This window comes from Rhipicephalus sanguineus, chromosome 8 (assembly GCF_013339695.2).
Source record: "Rhipicephalus sanguineus isolate Rsan-2018 chromosome 8, BIME_Rsan_1.4, whole genome shotgun sequence".
NCBI lineage: Eukaryota > Metazoa > Arthropoda > Arachnida > Ixodida > Ixodidae > Rhipicephalus > Rhipicephalus sanguineus.
This window is the reverse complement of record NC_051183.1, coordinates 167,281,154-167,300,194: the sequence shown is the minus strand read 5'-3', so window position 1 is coordinate 167,300,194 and position 19,041 is coordinate 167,281,154. Positions and strand designations below refer to the sequence as shown.

At 49.9% G+C, this 19,041-nt stretch overlaps 1 protein-coding gene across 1 annotated transcript in view; it reads left to right on the top strand.

Annotated features, from left to right (window-relative positions):
• LOC119403672 (kelch-like protein 10) overlaps positions 1–15,861 on the top strand; it is a 76,401-nt gene extending 60,540 nt beyond the window's left edge. The window contains exon 6 of the mRNA XM_037670583.1: positions 15,668–15,861. Within this exon, the coding sequence (XP_037526511.1) occupies positions 15,668–15,861 (194 nt within the window). The remainder of the gene's footprint in view (positions 1–15,667) is intronic.
• Positions 15,862–19,041: the final 3,180 nt, after the last annotated feature.

Here is a 19,041-nt window from a genome sequence, read left to right as displayed (position 1 = left end):
TTCTAGTTCTGATTTGCCGGCCACAAATTTCGCCAAATAAACAGTTTCGTCTTGAAAACGCCCACTGCTGTCTTCGTCGACGTCGCGACCCCGTGACAATATGTTGTTGGATTGTGACAGACTTCCTACATAGCGCCTTTATGTGGCTCCAAAACATGCTAGGCGCGGCCCCCTTTTTAACACGAAAGTGTTTTATGCCGGGGTCCACCAAGTACATCCGTCACGGATATGACGTTGATAAAATGGACGCCAACGGGTGAGAAAGAAAAAAACCAAGAAAAAGATACCCCACTGGGAATCGAACCCACGACGTTGCGGCCGCGACGGCAAGCGCCCGATGCTCTACCGACTAAGCCAACTCGGGAGATGCTAGGCACGGCGCGAACGCGCCTTATACGTTTCACACCTTCTCTTTCGCGGCGGGCGGAGCGGGCCGGTGCCGCCGTCTGTGAGAGGTGAAAAGAAGTAATGCTTCACGATCGACACTTACTAGCGCTTACTCCGAGATTGCACGTGATATCGGAGGTCATGGTTAAAGCGTCTCGATACCAGAGAGGTAGACTGGCCGCGCTGGCGTCGCCGAGGCACCCTTGACGCAGTTACGTTCTTTGCCTTTGGATTCGTGTTAGCGTGCGTCGGCTCATCGGAGTAGTGCAGCTTCCACGTGCACGAACGGGATTTCTCTGCCGCCGACTGCTTCAATTGCGAGAGCACCGACTAACAAAACTGCTGCAATATGCGTTGCAGAAAGGACGCGATTTCGACGGGCGAATGTCGTGCCTTGGTGGAGCGAGAGCAGCGCCTGCGAGACAGAGGCCAGGGGGACGCACGCGTTTGCGGCTCAGGCTACGAACCTCTACCTCCCGCGTTGCTGAAGTGCAGTGTGTGTTATGTATGCATGAGCACAGGCGTCGGCTACCCATTACTAGAAAGCGCACACCGTGCCGTTTCTCTCCTTAATTGACGACGCTTTGAAGAAGTGCATACCGGGTACCAATGTTGGTTATGAACTTGTTGATAACATCCTTACGCGCAATTCACGATTCGCTGTGTCCAAATATATGTTCACACCGTCAGCTACCTGAACGGTTTAATCATGATCATGGGCGTTAGTCTTCGCGATAGAGACATGCTGTCAACATGGGTGCATCCACGTCAAACGGTGCTATAGCTGCCAAACACGAATAGACATTGTACAAGCTCTCATATATCATAAGCACTACTTCTGTGAAGACACGTTTCACTTTCGTGTTATACCGATTCCTATGACGGAGGGATCAGCCATGTTTTTTTTCGTGAATCTCTATCACCCAGCGTTGACTTTCACCTTTAATTTTTGCCTCGACCAATTTCTGTAAAATAGATTTTTTCTCTTAATATATTTCGTATATTTTGTTGATTTCGTCCTGCGGCCGCTTCTCCTTTTTGCCATTCTATGCTCCCGTGATGCTTCGCGTCGCTTCTCGATCGCCTCCCGGATTTCCTTGTTCCACGAAATTTTTTGCTTCCTCTTTCGTTTCCACCAAATAGTTTTCTTCTCTTTCCTATCTCCTTCGTCATTAGATGTAACAGCTTACTGTATGTACTGCCAGTCCTTGCCCGGTATATTGCCTACTTCCTCCTCGACTCTTGCGGTTATGTTTATTATTTGTTTGTCATTTAAATACGAGCTGCCAGACTTTGATTCCATGCTCTAATTTCCAGTTTCATATCCCATTTGTAATGTTATTCGTTTATGATCAGTAAAGCTTTTAATCCCTTGCTCGTCTATTCTCATTTCTCTCAGTTCGTGGTAAATTCCTTCAGCCATGAGACAATAATCAATACTTGATTGCTTGTTTCCGACTTCCCACATGATCTGGCCGTCACATCTAGGCCCCGTGTTAGCTATCTCCAGATCATGTTGCTCGCGCAGAGATCTAGTGATAACTTTGCATTGGTGTCTGAATATCCGTCAGCCGTGTATGTGGGCATTCATGCCCCCTAGAAGGATGATTTCGGCCCCATTACCAAATTCCTTAATATCCTCACTCATGCAATCCACTATCTCCTGATTCTTTTCTCTGCAGTTATTCCCCGTCCACAAGTCAGCTACCCCTAGCCAAGATTCCTTTCCACCTACTGTGCCCAAAACCTAGAGGTGCGCTGAACACGTCTGTTTTGCTCTACCCATTTGGCGCCGTGGTGAATTAGCATTTATTCACCCCCACCTTTCCTTTCTGATATGATCCTGTTGCACCCTTCCCAAACATAATTTTCAATATGTGGTGGCTCTTCCAAGTCTCTAAGGTGTGTTTCTGTAACCGCATAAACGCCTACTTGTTCTTCGTTTAACTGCTCCTCAATCTCTAACCATATTGCATTTTTTCTGCCACTCTGCATGTTTATGTAACTAATTGCAACACGCACCTTCTGGCTTTTTGCTTTACCTTTTTTCTGGTTTTTCGCAATACTACCTGCCAAGCCGTCCTCCTGGTTTCCTTCCCTGTTACTAGCTACCCCGGACTCCGAAGGGCCCGCGTGACCCCATAAAAGCTACTACGCGTCCTGCCAGTCGCTAGCCCACCTCATGACCCAGCCTCTTATCGAAGTGAATTCTGTCCCTTTGGAAACAACCCCACCTTCTCTCGACTAATTCGCCATATCTCTTTGTTTGCGTCGACAACCGCTCTTTGCACGTTGCCGTTGCGCACTGGTACTTCCGGTACTGTGCATACTGCAATTTGCACCTGGGGTGACACGGCGCGCACGACCTCGACCCTTTTCACCAAGGTCGTCGCTAGTCCCGACGATTCTTTGTTCAAGACGTCATTTAGCTCTCCCGCAATTACCACGAGGTTACGTCTGTTAGTTTTAGCTGCGCGTTTTCCACTTGCTTGCATCATTACTACTCCAGCGAATGTCCTGGGCATGGCCCTGTCGAAACTCTCTTATCGCCTTTCACCCTCTCTTTGACTGCCTCTGCGCATCGGACTAAATTTTAGTAACCGGCGATAATGACCTGCTCAGACATTCCTTCTGAAACGTGCACCTGGTTGCTGACTAGGTGACTTGCGTGAGTCACGGCTGCCGCTTTGTACCCTCCCTCCCTCAAAAGTACTTCCCGGAAGCTGGACCATGTGACCACAGTTTCTGTTTGTGCCATTCTTAATGTTCCCTTCGCCTCTCCCCCACGGGATGTCGTCGCCCTAACGCTTCCGCCGTCTCCTGCGTGTTCTTTCTTCACTTTGACGACCTTCGATAGGCCCTCCTCGGCTGAACTGAGCCTTTCTCCCATGGCCGTCGTTTTCTCTCGCTCTGTCGCCAATGCATTCTCCAGCTCTGCGATTGTCACCATGAGCCCACTCTGGACAGCCATCATGTTTCCATTTCCTCCTCGAAATCGCATTGTCTACACTTGGCGTCAGCTTCTTCTGCTTTCTCATCCCCACAAACTTCTCTCTTCCTACCTACCCCGCACCTTGAACACTTAACGGTCTTTTTTACCATGGCTAGATCAATTAACCAATGCCCAAGTGTTAGAAAACTGTCACAACAAATAATCGCGGCATACTCAAATACACTGCCGTAAGCCAAAAAGGACCACAAGAATCAATAAATACGCTACACTTCAAAGCACCTGTGCATGCACGTGTCTGTCTACACGCAGATCTCAGCCACGTGGTGGCAGGAAAAAAAAAACACAGTACAAAGCACTACAAAAAACCGTACAACGTAATATACCCAATCAAGCTTTACGCTAGCGTCTTATGTACTTATAAAGCTACATATAGAGGACAGAGGCCAGCTCGAATCATGCAAATACACTTATCTGTTGCTGTCGCTCCGGAGCTCTCGAAAACACGTCCTCCCTGCATGACTTCCTGCTGCCACGGGTCCCGCTGCCATGTTCGCGAGGCTTGGGTAAAAGCCGCCACCTCGCGGTGTGCTAAAGCGTTGACGAAATTGCACTTCTATTATAAACGCGCCGAATGGGACGGTCGTAGGAACGGTGCGTTGCCGGAGATAATTGCAGATACCACGAAGGTTTTTTTTTTTTTCGAGCCTGGTGGCCCACGTGCCACCGTCCCGTTATAAAGGGGGCGCTCATTGCATCCATCCATCTATCCAAGAGCACTGTGAGAGGAAACTGTGAAAGATAAAAGACGTGTTCATGTAGTCTCCGTTATGTGTTTGGCGACAGCTCAGTGGGCTAAACCCCCGCCAGCCATTGTCACGGACCTACAGGTCGTGGGTTCGCCTCCTGTCAATGGAACTTTTTGTTATAGTTTTTTTATTGCTCTTAAGGCGTTCGCTTTGCTCACATATTTCCGTGACAGAAATACGTCATGAAAGTTTTGATGGACCCCGGCATAAAGCACTTTAAAAGAGCTCACTCACCAGTTTTGCGCCGCACCTGTGATCGTCCGCTTGTTCGCCACTCGCGAGACCACAATGTGTCGTTTGCTCCACGGCACCATCACACGATTAAGGTTCTTGCAACTTGTTGCTGTCGATGACAACCTTCGTTGGCGCTTGTAGTCGCTTGTGATGTTCACAAGGTGCACAGAACGATTTCCTTGTTGCGAACGCGGCCGAAGGCTTCGCCCAATCCTCGTTACACTTCCATTAGGGTGGCTTGACCTGTGCCATGATGGTTGTTATAAAAGGGTTCGATTTCAATAAATCGATGACGCTAGGTTTCCAGATGATACAAAAAGTTTAGTTACATATTTACTACTGTTAAAGAGCTGAAGAAGGATCCTTCACCTATCGTTGCTTGAACGTCTCCGCTCCTCGGCCGCCGACCAAGGAAAGGAGAGGGGGTGGCCCGCGCGGGGGGAGGGGGGTGCACCCCCTCTCCATCACTCCTTGTTAGCTGCACCGTCCGGTCCAGGAAAGGGTGCTACAAGCTTTTTCATCATCCCGTTCCCAGAACATATAGGCAGGTGTCCTAATCGACTAACCTCTACCGTGGGAAGGCAAGTGTCGGTCAGAGACCTCGTGGTGGTTCGGGCGAAATGGAAGATATTTAACATTGGTTTCTGGCGACCGGCCGCCCGGCCGCCCGGCGAGCCTACCAACGTCACTCCTCAAGCAGCGAATAAAAGCCGCTGAGCGATGCGCCGGAGTCTTTGTGGAGCATCCACCGGAGTATAATCACGGAATGTGTGCCCTTTCCCTCCGTCCGTCGCCTGCGGTAGTAGAGCGGCGCTGAATGAATCTATATACTCGGGTACATTCCGATCTGTTTGACTTGGAGTGAGGCCACCGGAGTTTAGCGGGAGCATCATCCCCTGATACCTCCCACCAGGGTATATTTTCGTTTACAGTGTGTGCTCAGAAAGGGAGAGCACTAAAATACGGCCGGGCGATCCTGGTGCCGGAACGAAAGAAGGGAAGCACGGGTCCAGTGAGTTCATGGCCGCGGCTTGCAGGTGAAGTACCGCGCCGTGTACAGCTTACGACTAGCTCCATGCTTCTCACGGTAAACTTTACTGCAATTTTTCCCTTCCTGCGGTAAAAGCTTTTCTTCGTGCTTACACTCGATACTATTTTCGAATGATTCGACTTAAGATCGGATCCTCCTGGGAGAGCAAAATCGAGCCATGAGAAAGGGCGACCAGTACGGTGGTAAGCACAGGTCATGTGGGATGTCATGTGGGAGGCACGTAGCACGTCGGCAGGATAACCGGTGGTCATTGGGTAACTGACTGGATTCCAAGAGATGGCAAACGCGTGAGGGGGAGACAGAAAATTAGGTGGGTAGATGAGATTAAGAAGTTTGTAGGTATAACGTGGCAGCAGAAAGCACAGGACCGGGTTGATTGGCGGAACATGGGGAGGCCTTTGCCCTGCAGTGGGCGTAGACAGGCTGATGATGATTATGATGTGAGATGTCAATGATTCTGAATAATTTGCGTTCGCGACAACTAAAAATTGCAGTTCGTACGTAATATCTCTTTGTATAAATAAAAAGAAACAATTTAGTAGCATCTGTCATATTGTCACGTGGTCATGACGTTGACGAAGACGTGTTAAAGACTAAACATTTTATTTGAGCGAACTTGCGCCCGGATAATCAAAAAGCACCGTGCAAGTGTTTAACGCTGAAAACTAATACTGGCGGCAGCGCGTTGTCTTTTATACGGAGTCATCGAACTTTCCAGCGTTATCCCTGGTTCTTGCGTCAGCTCTCGAATAACATGACTATCCGCGTCCGCCCCGCCACGGTGGTCTAGTAGTTATGGCGCTCGACTGCTGACCCGAAGGTCGCGGGATCGATTCCCTGCCGCGGCGGCTGCATTTTCGATGGAGGCGAGAATGCCTGAGGCCCGTGTACTTAGATTTAGGTGCACGTTAAAGAAGCCCAGGTGGTCGAAATTTCCGGAGCCCTCCACTATGGCGTCTGTCACATTCATATCCTTGTTTTGGGACGTTAAACGCCAGATATTATTGCTATTCGCGTCCTGCGCGTAATCTTAACAAAGTGATCTCAAATAATCGCCAAGCTTCTCAAGCATTGCGGCGCGGTCTGCACCGAGCGTTGCTAATAGTTTTTGCGGCTGAAATCCGAACACATCAAACTAAAGTTTATAAACGTGCGTCACAACGCCGACCTTTGAAAAAACATCGTACCGATGCTTGAAAGAGAACATGGAAGTGAAAATGAATGCATTCATACGAAGTCACAGTAACCAAGTGACCAAAAACTAGAGTCCTCAGGTTCCTTAACACGCATAGAACGGTTTAAGGCGCGCCACATACACGACCTCGGCGTGTACCCGGTGCCGCTGATAGTTCCGGATGCCGTCGAGGACAACCTCGTAGACGAGTGCACCAAGACGTCGAGATACCCCCGTACAGTCCGAAGTATTGTCGCAGAAGCTTCTCGCTAAGTCCTCGTTGACGCATTCGCCTCCATATCCAAACACGGTAGCCGGGCTGGTGTTCCATGTGGCATCGTCGAAAATTGTACTGCCGGCTATCAGTTTTTTTCTGGTTGTTGATGCGCAGACGGGCGAGTTGTCTGGTTTCTTCGGCGCGCTAAAGGTAGACGGTGCCGTCGAGGTTTTCTTCGTCGGTGATGTTGGGTAGCAGAGCGTCGAGCGTCGATGGCGGGTTCCTTCTGTAGACCAACTTGTATTGCGTCATCTGCGTCTTGTTTTTGCACGGCCGTGTTGTATGCGAAAGTTACTAACGGAATTATCGTATCTCACATCATCTGTTCGACATCGACGTACATGGCGAGCATGTCGGCGATGGTCTTATTTAGGACCTCGGTGAGGCCATTGGTCTGTGGGTGGTAGGCGGTGATCCGGCGGTGGCTTGTCTGCTCTTATCCCAATTGCCCTAGTTAGGTCAGCAGTAAAGGCCGAACCTATATCGGTGACTAGGACCTCTCGAATGCCATGACGAAGCACGATGTTCTCAACGAAAAACTTGGCTACCTAGACGGCATTGCCTTTGGGCAGGGTTCTTGATTCGGCTTATATGGTGAAGTATTGGGAGCTACGACGATCCATCTATTTCCGCAAGTTGACGTTGGGAACGGCCCCAGTTGGTCCATCCAGATTTGCTGGAATGGTCGCCGAGGTGGCTCAATCAGCTGAAGAAAGCCTTCCGGACTTGTTGGAGGTGTCTTGCGTCGCTGACAGTCTCGGCAAGTGCTTACGTAGCAAGCGACGTCGGCGGCAAGTCGAGGCCAGTAGTACTTTTTCTGTATTCTTGCGGGTGTTTGGGAAACACCGAGGTGTCCTGCCGCTGGTCGTTTTGCAGGGCCTGGATGATTTCTGGTCGGAACGATGAAGGCACCATGGGGAGGTGCTTGGCTCGAAGTAGCGAGAAGTTCTTCTCTTGAAGAACACCGTTGCACAAGAGAAACGACGCCAGTGCTCAAGTGAATACCTTCAGAAGAACGGTGGCCCTGCCCTCGACGTATTCTGCAGGCCCCTGTGTTCCGGGTCGGCTTGCTGTCGTTCAGTGATGTCGTCGGCAGTTATGGTTCCCAAAAAGCAGTCATCATCCTGATCGTCCTGTAGCGGTTGGTCGACGGGGGCACGAGACGGGCAGTCGGCATCGGAGAGTTTTCTTCCGGAGCTGCAGACGACGGTAATGTCGAATTCTTGAAGTCTCAGGCTCCACCGCACAAGGCGACCTGAAGGGTCCTTCTAGTCAGCTAGCCAACACAGGGCGTGGTGGTTGCTTACAACATTGAAGGACCTGCCGCAGAGGTAGCGGCGAAACTTGGATGTAATAATAATAATGTGTGGGGTTTAAAGTCCCAAAACCACGATATGATTACAAGGGACGCCGTAGTGGAGGGCTCCTATAATTTCGACCACCTGGGGTTCTTTAACGTGCACCTAAATCTAAGTACAAAACTTGGATGTAGTCTAAATGATAGCGCCGCACTCCTTTTCTGCTGTGGAATAGCTGGCTTCCGCCTTGCATAGCGACCGGTTAGTGTAACTGAAAACCCTTTCTAACCCGTCAGTCCTATGCTCAAAGACGGCGCCGAGTGCTAAGCTGCTTGCGTCTGTGTGGATTTAGTTGTCGGCGTATTCTTCTAAATGCACAAATATCGGAGGTGCCTGCAGGTGTCGTTACATTTTTTGAAATGCCTCGACTTATGCTGCTTCCCACTTGAATTCCACGGTGGTTTTTTTTTTCAGGAGTGTTAGTGGCTCAGCGATCCATGAAAAGTTCGTGACGAAGCGTCCGTAATTGGCGCACAAGCCGTGAAATCGGCGTACGGCGTTCTTGTAGGCAGGCGGCGAGAAGGAAGTGATGGCAGCTGTATTCCGCGGGTAGGGGCGAACTCCAGACTTGCTAACTACGTCGCCCAAGAATAACAGCTCTTCTTACGCGAAGCGGCACTTTTCTGGCTTCTGGGAAAGTCCGGAGCTCTTGATTGCTTGAAGTACAGCTTTAAGGCGCCATAGATATTTGTCGAGGTTTCAGGCAAATACAACGACGTCGACCAAGTTCACGAGGCATGTCTGCCACTTCAAGCCAGCCAGTACTGTATCAATAACGCGCTGGAAAGTCGCAAGTGCCGAGCAAAGGCAAAAGGGCATAACCTTGAACTCGAACAGTTCGTCTGGTCTTATAAAATCAGTCTTTTCTCGGCCTCTCTCGTCGACTTCAATTTGCCAGTAGCCGGTCTTAAAGTCCACCGACGAAAAGTAGTTCAAGTTGACGAGTCAATCCAGGGCGTCGTCTGTCCGTGGAAGACGGTACATGTGCTTCGTTGTGATTTTGTTTAGGCGACGATAATCGAAGCAGAAACGTAGCGTCCCATCCTTCTTCACTAACACCGCGGGAGACGCCCACAGACTCTTGGGCGGCTGGATAATATCGTCGTGTAGCATTTCGTCGGCTTGCTTCTTAAAGGCATCACGTTCTCGCGTAGAAACTCGGTACGGGCTCTGACGGAGCGGACGAGCACAATCTTCTGTTATAATAGTGTTTGGCAACCGGACTTTGTCGAATTCGCTATGACGACGAGAAGCAGTCCTCGTATTGTTGGAGCAGGTCTTTGACCGGTACTTGCCTGTGCTGCGGAAGACTCGGGTTGGTGTCAAAACCGGTTTCTGGCCCTTGCGTCGTCGCAGAAGTTTCCGTAAAATATGTGAGGGGAAAGCATTGCTGGCTTCGACATTTATTCCATGAATTCTACTGTCGTGTCTTTGTTGACGTGCTTGTATTCATTGCTGAAATTTGTGAGCATCAGCTTTGCTTTCCGTCCACGAAGCTGAGCTATTCCTCTTGCGACTTAAATGTCACGATAACCATCTGGTGTTGGTCGCCCTCGATGACGCTTTCCAAGTTTGGGGTTTCTTCGGTGCCAACGGAAATGATGATGCTGGAGAGAGGCGGAAGAGTGACCCGCTCGTGAGCTAAATTCAAGGCGTGGCTCCCTGGCGTGGTGTGGTGCGGAGGCGCTTCTTCTGAGGTTAGTGTTATGGACTCCGATCTCAGGTGGAGGACGGCACCGTGGTGACATAGAAAGTCCATCCCAAGTATCACATCCCGAGAGCAATGTTGTAGGATTACAAAGGTCGCAGCATACGTCCGGTTATTGAGGGTGACTGTTGCTGTGCAGACTCCAGCCGGCGTTATTAGACGGCCTCTAGCGGTCCGGATTTCGGGGCCTTGCCAAGGCGTCTTTCCTTCAACTTCGTGGCAACCGCTCCTCTGAGGACGGGATAGTTGGCTCCAGTGTCGAAGATAGCGGTGATGCTGTGGCCGTCAAATACTATGTCGAGGTCGCTGGTCCGTCGTCTTGCGTTGCTATAAAAGTTTTTATTGACGGCACTAGTCGACGAAGCACAACGGTGACAGTCAAGACAGAGCGCGGACTCTGAGCGCGAGGAGCGTGCTGTCAGAGAAGAGCCGAAGAGGAAGACCCACTAGAAAGCGCTCGAGAGGGTGACCCATTACAGACTTCCAACGTTTCGCTACATTGCGGTTAAGTCGCGATGTCGGGTCATGGCTGGGTCGGCTTGTCCCGCTTCTTCTACCTCGAGTCGTCCGGCCTTCTTCTGGCCACGAGGTTTTGTCGCCAGGGCTCCGTTTGGTTTGCGGCGTGTTCTCAAGGATTTTCGGTAGTTCGTCGTACACAACCGCACATCCATCGGTTGCTGCCCTTAGTTTTCCGGATATGGCCTCGCGGAACAGCCCCGGTTAGGACCCATAATGGTGTAATAGTAGCGCAAAAAAGACGAGGACAAGAAAGTGAACACCACAAGCGCTTACTCACAACTGAAAGCTTTATTGCTTGAACAGAAAATATATCTAAACTTGACGCTCGACTAATTCCCGCGCATGCGCATCGTGGGCAAGGCAGAAGGCAAAAACCAGAACAAAAACACATCGCCTTCAATCCTCCGCCCCCCAACAGGCTACCCCCTCTCCTTGAGTAGCATCACTTCCCTCTCCGATATGGCTAAAGACGGATGACTAACGCACGTAGATGCCCTCGTGCTAATATGAAAAGCTTCAGCGAGTTCTCGTGTCGTGCGATCGCGGTGTTTGAACAAGATCTCCGTCGCGGGGAATTGCGCTTCGCACCGGCACTCAGCGCAGTGCATGGCCAAGTGCGTTAAGGGTCTCCCCTGCAAGGAAGACTGATGCTCTCTTAGACGTATGTTCAAACATCGGCCTGTCTGGCCGACGTAGACACGACCACACGACAGAGGGATGCAATAGACGACGTTGGCCCTGCACGACACAAACCTAACTTTGTGGTTAATAGAGCAACCGCGCGTCCCGACGTTGTCAAGCCTGTTGCCGACCATTGAACATAGTCTGTCTAGCCTGTTACTAGCAGAGAAAACCACCTTTAGCCCAAATCGCTGGGCTGTCTTCTTAAGCCGATGTGAGAGCGCGTGTACGTATGGCATAACAGCCATTTTATCATTTTGATCGGTGCTCTGGCCGCGTGCATCGATACCTTTTATCTGTTTGATGAGGCGCTGGCAGGTGATTTGTATTACCGATATAGGAAAGGATGCGTTCTTTAGACGTTCCACCTGCTCCTGAAAGCTGCGGAGAGCGAAATGCGCACACGATCTGTTGACAGCGGATTTAAGACACGACATAGCAATGCCTTCACCAGCTTAGAGTGGAAGGAACGGTAGCTCAAGAGCGGTTTTGTAGACCGGGGTGCATACATCCAGCAGACGCGCTGTGAAGAAAAATGCAGTGATAGGTCGAGGAATTGTAAGGTGTTGTCAACTGGCACCTCACATGTGAAGTTCAATCCACCGCCCCTGCCGTTAAAAGCTCGGAGTACCACATCCGCATATGATTCGATATGTGCACTTCTCGTTAAAACCAAAAAATCGTCGACATACCGAAAAACTTTAATGGCTATGCCCTGCAAATCAATCTGCAAGTCCCTGTCAATCTTGCTCAAAAATATGTTGCTAAGCACGGGGGCAACTCGTGACCCTATGCACACACCCCTCTTTTGCACGAAGACCTTATCTTTAAAACCCACCACGGTGGTACTTAGGTAGAAGCTTAACAACTCCAAAAAGGCCTCTACCGTGGTTCCAGAGGAATTCCTGAATTCCACTTCATCGTTATCGTCCACAATGCATTCCTTTACGCGTTGCATCAATGAGTCATGTGGAAGGGAGTAGAAAAGATCCTCTACGTCAATGCTGATAGCCGTACACGCGGAACACTCAACGGTAGACAAAAATTGAACTACTTCCTCGGAGTTGCGTACAAAAAACGGATCACGGATGGACAAGGAATCTAAGTGTTTCTGCAAAAAGCCTGAAACTGCCAGTTGCCATGTGCCACGCTCAGAAACTGCCAGTTGCCATGTACCACGCTCAGCATCCCTCTGTCGTGTGGTCGTGTCTACGTCGGCCAGACAGGCCGATGTTTGAACATACGTCTAAGAGCGCATCAGTCTTCCTTGCAGGGGAGACCCTTAACGCACTTGGCCATGCACTGCGCTGAGTGCCGGTGCGAAGCGCAATTCCCCGCGACGGAGATCTTGTTCAAACACCGCGATCGCACGACACGAGAACTCGCTGAAGCTTTTCATATTAGCACGAGGGCATCTACGTGCGTTAGTCATCCGTCTTTAGCCATATCGGAGAGGGAAGTGATGCTACTCAAGGAGAGGGGGTAGCTTGTTGGGGGGCGGAGGATTGAAGGCGATGTGTTTTTGTTCTGGTTTTTGCCTTCTGCCTTGCCCACGATGCGCATGCGCGGGAATTAGTCGAGCGTCAAGTTTAGATATATTTTCTGTTCAAGCAATAAAGCTTTCAGTTGTGAGTAAGCGCTTGTGGTGTTCACTTTCTTGTCCTCGTCTTTTTTGCGCTACTATTACACCATTATGAATCAGTACCAACTAGCTCGCCTTTCCGTTTTGCTCCGGTTAGGACCGCTGTACTGCGGTCGTCGCTATTGAATCGGTAGCGTTCTGGCGACTGCGAACGCGGCGGACGTCGATGTGTCCGTTCAGTGTCAGCCAGGTAGTTGGCGATGTCGCATGGACGCTCAACACGCTGTGGTCACAGTACGTTGACGGCGAAGGCGCGTAGTCTCACCTGGCGGTTCTGGCAGCGGCGGTACGTATGGCCGGCTTCCCCGCAGTGGTGGCAGAGCGAGCAGTTTTGACGGGCGCGCCAAACATGGGTATTCCTTGGCGCGTAGCGCTGGCCAATAGGCGGACGGTATGGCATCGGTGGCGGATGTGGTGTCTGGCGAAGGTACTGCGGCGGTGCAAATGTCTTAGCGTGGGCGCGGAGTGGGGAGCGGTACTGCGGAGTGCGGCAGCGCAGCTCATCGCTTGTTGCTCAGGTAGCGCTGGTTTAGATTCTCCCAGAAATTACTGGATTTTCTTGCGTGCGACGTGCGACGTCAGCAATCGGGTCCACTTGAGGCTCTGAGGATGGCAACAATTTTCGTAGCTCCTCCCGCACGATGTCTCTGGCGGTCTCGCGCAGGTCGTCGGATTGCAGCGCCTCAACCTCCCCGTAGTTCGTCGTGGGAATGCGGCGGTTGTACTGCCTAGTACGCACTTCAAGTGCCTTTCCTATCGTCGTGGCCTCCGAGACGAATTCCATGACCGTCCTAGGTGGGCTGCGTACAAGGCCGGCAAACAGTTCCTGCTTAACTCCTTGCATCAGGAAGCGAAGCTTCTTTTCTGACATAGCGGGGTGAGCATGGCGAAAAAGGCAAATCATTTCTTCAGTGCGCATGCCAATGTTCTCGTTCGGCAGCTGTACACGGGTCTCTAGTAGGGTTTCGGCTCTCTCTTTGCGGAATACGCTCTTGAAGGTGTCCAGGAAGGCGGCGCGAAATAGTTCCCAGGTCGTGAGCGTGGCATCTCGGTTCCCGAACCATGTCCGAGCGAGATATTCCAAGGCGAAATAAACGTGCCGTAGCTTGTATTCATCGGTTCAATTGTTAAAAAGGGCGACGCGGTCGTACCTTTAAGCCAGCTGTCCGGGTCTTCGAGTGAAGACCAGCGGAAGGTTATTGGCTCCCTGGGTTTATGTAGCGGGATGAATGTAGGGGCCACTGGGGTGGTCATCGTTTCTGTAGATGTCGCTGTTTGGGGCTGCCTGGTTGTTTCGGGAAGCCGCCCGTGCTCTGGCTTTAGTCCTTTCTGCCTGCGGCTAATTCAACGATCCGGGTTGTCGCTAGCGTTGGCTTCTCGCGGCTTGTGCTTGGATCAGTGCGTCGCGGGGCGTCGTGATCAATAATGAAGTAGCACCTCCACCAGATGTGACGTGTTCGTGACGTTCACGAAGGCAGCAGTCGGCGTGTTCATGACTAAACATTTTATTTGGGTGAACTTTGCCCGGAAAATGAAAATACAGCGTGCAAGCGATTCACACTGTAAACTGATAGCGGCGTGAAGAGTCGTCGACCGTCGAATAATCTGATCATCGGCGTTGTACGTACGTCGTCTTTTATAAAGCAATCGAGCCTTCCAGCGATATCGCTGGTGCTCGTGTAAGCTCACGAATAAAAATGACTATTCGCGTCCTGCGCGTAATCTTGACAAAAGGATCTGAAATAATCTGGAAGCTTCTCAAGCATTGCCCTGCGGTCTGCGCCGAGCGTTGCTAACAGCTTTTGTAGCTGAAACCCGAATACAACAAAACTATGTTTGTAAACGTGCGTGGCAATATAATCAAACGCTGTGATTAGCCCGATAAAAACTGATTTGGTTAAAATTGTGCTATACTTCGGCGCCTCTAGTGGAGATGCTGCTCTCAATACGGCTGCAGTTCCTAGATTTTCTTAATAATGTCTAGGTATTTTAACGAGGGAAGCAAAAGGGGGAAGTCTAGCGAGCTTTTGCGGAGTAGAGGTACTATTGCTGTGGTAGACATTTTTTTCTACCTTAGTAGCGATTCTCTGGAAGTGGAGAGTTTTGGAGGCCAGCCAGTTGTGCTGGCAGTATTCTCGTAGATCATTGAAACCGCTGTTAAACTTGTCGTCGAAGTACTCTAAAGTTTGAATAAAGTTTATGCTTTGGTCTTCTCGCACAAAATCGTGTGTCCGCATAACGAGCGCCACTTTAACGCGCAGGCTACGCCTCTGTTCGATGAATATTCCCGCCTTGCAGTACCCACTATCGCTGAACGTTTAAAGACGTACATTTTAATCCCCAGTATGGTTCCAACAGTAGCAAGCGTGTCGTAGGTATTCCATACATCCATTACTTACCTCAAATGCTAAAGAAAGGGGGAAGTAGATACGGCGTTCACGTTATTTTTGCGGCCACCCTTACTGCGCATGCGCAAGCCCTCTTGTGTACTTGCAACGCATTCTTGTATACTTGCAACGACAGATGTCTACTTGCAACGACAGGGTATTTGTATAGGGTCGTGCGTCGCGCCGATCCTTAGCGACTTGTACTTGGCCCGCATTGATAGAAAAATAGATAACCAGTTGCAAGGGTCCAGCGTTGTGAAGGTGGATGATTTTTTGACATTTCATTCGGCAGAATCGATAGGCCACGAGCAGGATGCTTTGTCATTTTGAAGGTTTTTCAGGGCGAGCTACGACCTCTTGAGGCCACGCATGAGCTTCCTGAACGTGGCACAATCAAGTTTCTGAACTTGAGGCTGTTTTTTTTCGAAACGGCACACCTGTTGGCGATACGAGCCCCGTGCTCGTAAGCCATTGCTGCCTTTCTCGTCAGGACACTGCAAGCTGGTGAAGAGGGCGATTGCGCACTCGGCCTTGCAGAAGGCCCTGTGCAATTCGTGCCATCACAAGGTGGATGCTGCATTTTCGGAGCAAGTGTCCCGTCTTAAGGTCGCAGGTTTCACTCAAGACGTGGTGTCATCTGTGGCCGAAGGCCTGCTTAGGGATGTGAAAGATCCCAGGCGCTAAGAGGAGCGCAGAGCCAGATCGAAGGCGCAAGAGAGGAGGAAGACAGCTGTGGTGCCCTACGTGCATCACGTTTCACACAGGCTCAAGAAAATAGAAGAAAGCGCTGGGATTCGGGTGGTTTTTTCGGCCCCTGAAAAGCTTTCTGGCCTGTGTAGATCGACATCTCGGATGAACGAGAAAATAGGCTGCAGCACAGACCATAGGGTCAAGTTTGTGCCATGTGTTAAAGGCATTGTTTACGCTATTCCTCTGACGTGTGGTAGCAGGTACGTATGCCAGACGGGCGCTGTCTGAATGATAGGCTCTGTGAGCAGCGCTACAGCGTCCGAACCACGGTATCAGGACACCTTGGCATCCACGTGCGGGATTGCGAATGTAGCCCTATCTTTGAAGCCACTGTGGTCCTTGCACGCAGCCAGGATCAAAGGGTGAGGGATATCATTGAGCCTGAGGAAATCGCACGGTCTGGCGACGCATGAGTAAGCATGCCATCGCTGCACCTTTCCGACAAAGAACTTTTGTTTCTGGCGTGACGTAGGGACGGGGGCGGTACCACGGCAGAGCGTTGACATGTTATTCTTTTCCAAGCGGGCACATTTTTGGTTCTATAAACTTTTCCTTTTACTCTCGGGTTTTTATTTTCTTCTCTTTTTTTTCTGTGGTCACCTGCTCCGTATATATATGTGTGTTCCTTTCGAATAAATTTTAGTTGGAAGAATGCGCTGCGTCCACGTGCTCTGATTTGTCTATTGTCTAGTGTTTCCGCTAAATACCATCATGACTGACTTGTTCCAACTCGCCCAAAAAGCAACGTTGTTGATCTCTAAGTTGTATGGAACGCATGCTTACACACTCCTCCCCCAGTTATGAAATGCGTTCCGCTTCTACGATTTCTCTAGTAATTTGCGTTTTGCTTTTCCTAATGACCGACGTGTTGTTTAGGTCGGCTGAGCAATCATGACAGGTTATGCAATGGCTAGCCAGGAAACCTTGAACATCTGTTCCTTCACGCGCATTTTTCACAATGCTGGCATGCTGCCTTAACATATTGTTGACGCATCTCCTAGTTTGGCGAATGTACGCTTTTCCGCACTTTAAAGAAATTTCGTACACCACCCCTTCTGCGCATTCTACAAAGTGTCGCCTGTGTTTCGTGCCATAGCCCTGCTGTATCTTTGCCTCCAGGTCGGTTTTCACGTCATACCACTCGGCCAGCGGCGCCAGCTTGCGTGAAAGCTTGTGCACATAGGGTATCACAGCCACCTTCTGCCTGCACGGTGCGCTGGCTTCACACATTTGCGGGCGATGGCGCATTTTCATGAGCAGGCTCTCATCGACCGAAATCAGGAGGGGCTGGGGATACCCAGCGCTTAGGAGTCTTTCAGTTTGACGCTCGAACGCATCTGAAGTACAGTGTGGGCAAGATTCGCCAAGAGCGTTCTTGAGGCACGACGTGGCAACAGCTCGTTTAATGAGCTTAGAGCGGGCGGACTTGAAAGGCAGAAGTGGTTTGTTACTGCGCGGTTCATAGCACAAGCAGAAAGAAACCGGATATCTAAAAGTATAATATGGTCATTTACTGGAAGTTCGGGCGTTAGGCGGAGTGGGATCATCACATCTAAGAACATATAAAGCAGCACTTTGCTTTCTAGTTCACTGTCCTGCGGGCCATAATTTAAAACAACTAAATAATCAACAACGTACCCGACTACACTAAGAACATTTTTATATGTGAGCGAAGCCTTGAAGCGTTCAGCACTCGTCATCGTCGTTTGGGTTTGGTCCGTGTGTTTTTTTGCGCTGCAGTTTGTCAGAATTTTCGAGACTCTAAGTCCTCGCCAAAATTAAATGAATGCGTGATGTTAACACTTCCGTGACCGCGGAAAAATCGGTTGTTTTCGGGTAGTTCAGGCAATATTTTTCCTGCCACAGAAATTCATTGATGCTGAAGCGGAGGGTATCAAACGATAGAAGAAGAATTTGTCATTCCAACAACATAAATTTCAAACAAGAGACTTATTTCAAATATTATCAAAAATTGAAAAAACAAACAAAAGTGTAACAAACACAAAATAATTCATGAAAATATCAATGATACTCTGCAGAGGGCAAAAATTAAAAAGCTCGAAATATACGTTTTGAACATAAAGCCCTTATACAATAACGCTGCTAATATAAGCTCTGTAAGTGCAAAAGTTATTTACATACATACAATATTATAAGCACTAGTGCCTATACTGCGGCAGCGTGAAGCAGTTTCGCTGCACATGTTTCGCAGAATGCATTTTTTTCTGCTAAATGTTCCCTTCTTCGCAGCATAGCTTGTCGTTTTGGTTTCAACTTTTGTGGTTGGTGCTGGACACTCTGAAGTGCACTGTGATGTTCCGGTGTGGTTTGACGCACTATTTCCGTCCGTACTGAAGTCTGACGAATCGAAGTCGTGTTCCGTGTCTGTGCTGCTACCGTCATCGAGAGACTGACGCTCAGATTCATCGCAATCTGTCGAAATTCGCCGTTCTCGTGGAGCACCCGCGAGCGACGTCGACGCCATTACCGAAACCACCAGCGCTCACCTACCTGCCTGCGAAGGAGCTTTAACCCCCCCCCCCCTCCCCCCTCGCGACGGAGAAAAGAAACTCAAAAGCGAAACTTTCCAAATACCAACTCTTTTACCCTTTAAATAGCGTTAGCTAAAAGTTGAGCTTGAAGTCATCGATAACATACTATGGATAGGAATAGGCGCGGTCACGAAAGTGTTCAACAGGCAAAGGCACGAATAAACTCGTCTAACGGTTCAGGCCTGACATATCAATAGTAGTGGAAGCGCCTGCGCCTGCCAGCCGTCGATTGACTTGCATACGAAATCAAATGCCAGAGCAGTTATCTCTCACGCAGATTCAAGCGCGACCTCGATTAACTGTGGTCGATTAACTCGGTGGTCGATTAACTGGTGGCGCTCTTTGCCTGCGGATGTGCAGATAAGTTACTCTCTACTTTCTTATCCGCCGTGGTGTACCTTTTCAGCTGAAAGTCGGCGCTTGTGTTGTTACTTAACTACCATGACACTTATAAGGACCCATCGGTCGTTCTAAGTGTCATGGTAGTCAGGTTACTAACTTTGCAGCTGCTACATGGATAGTGAATGCTATGACAAGCGCTTACTACCTCAAAGTTGATAGC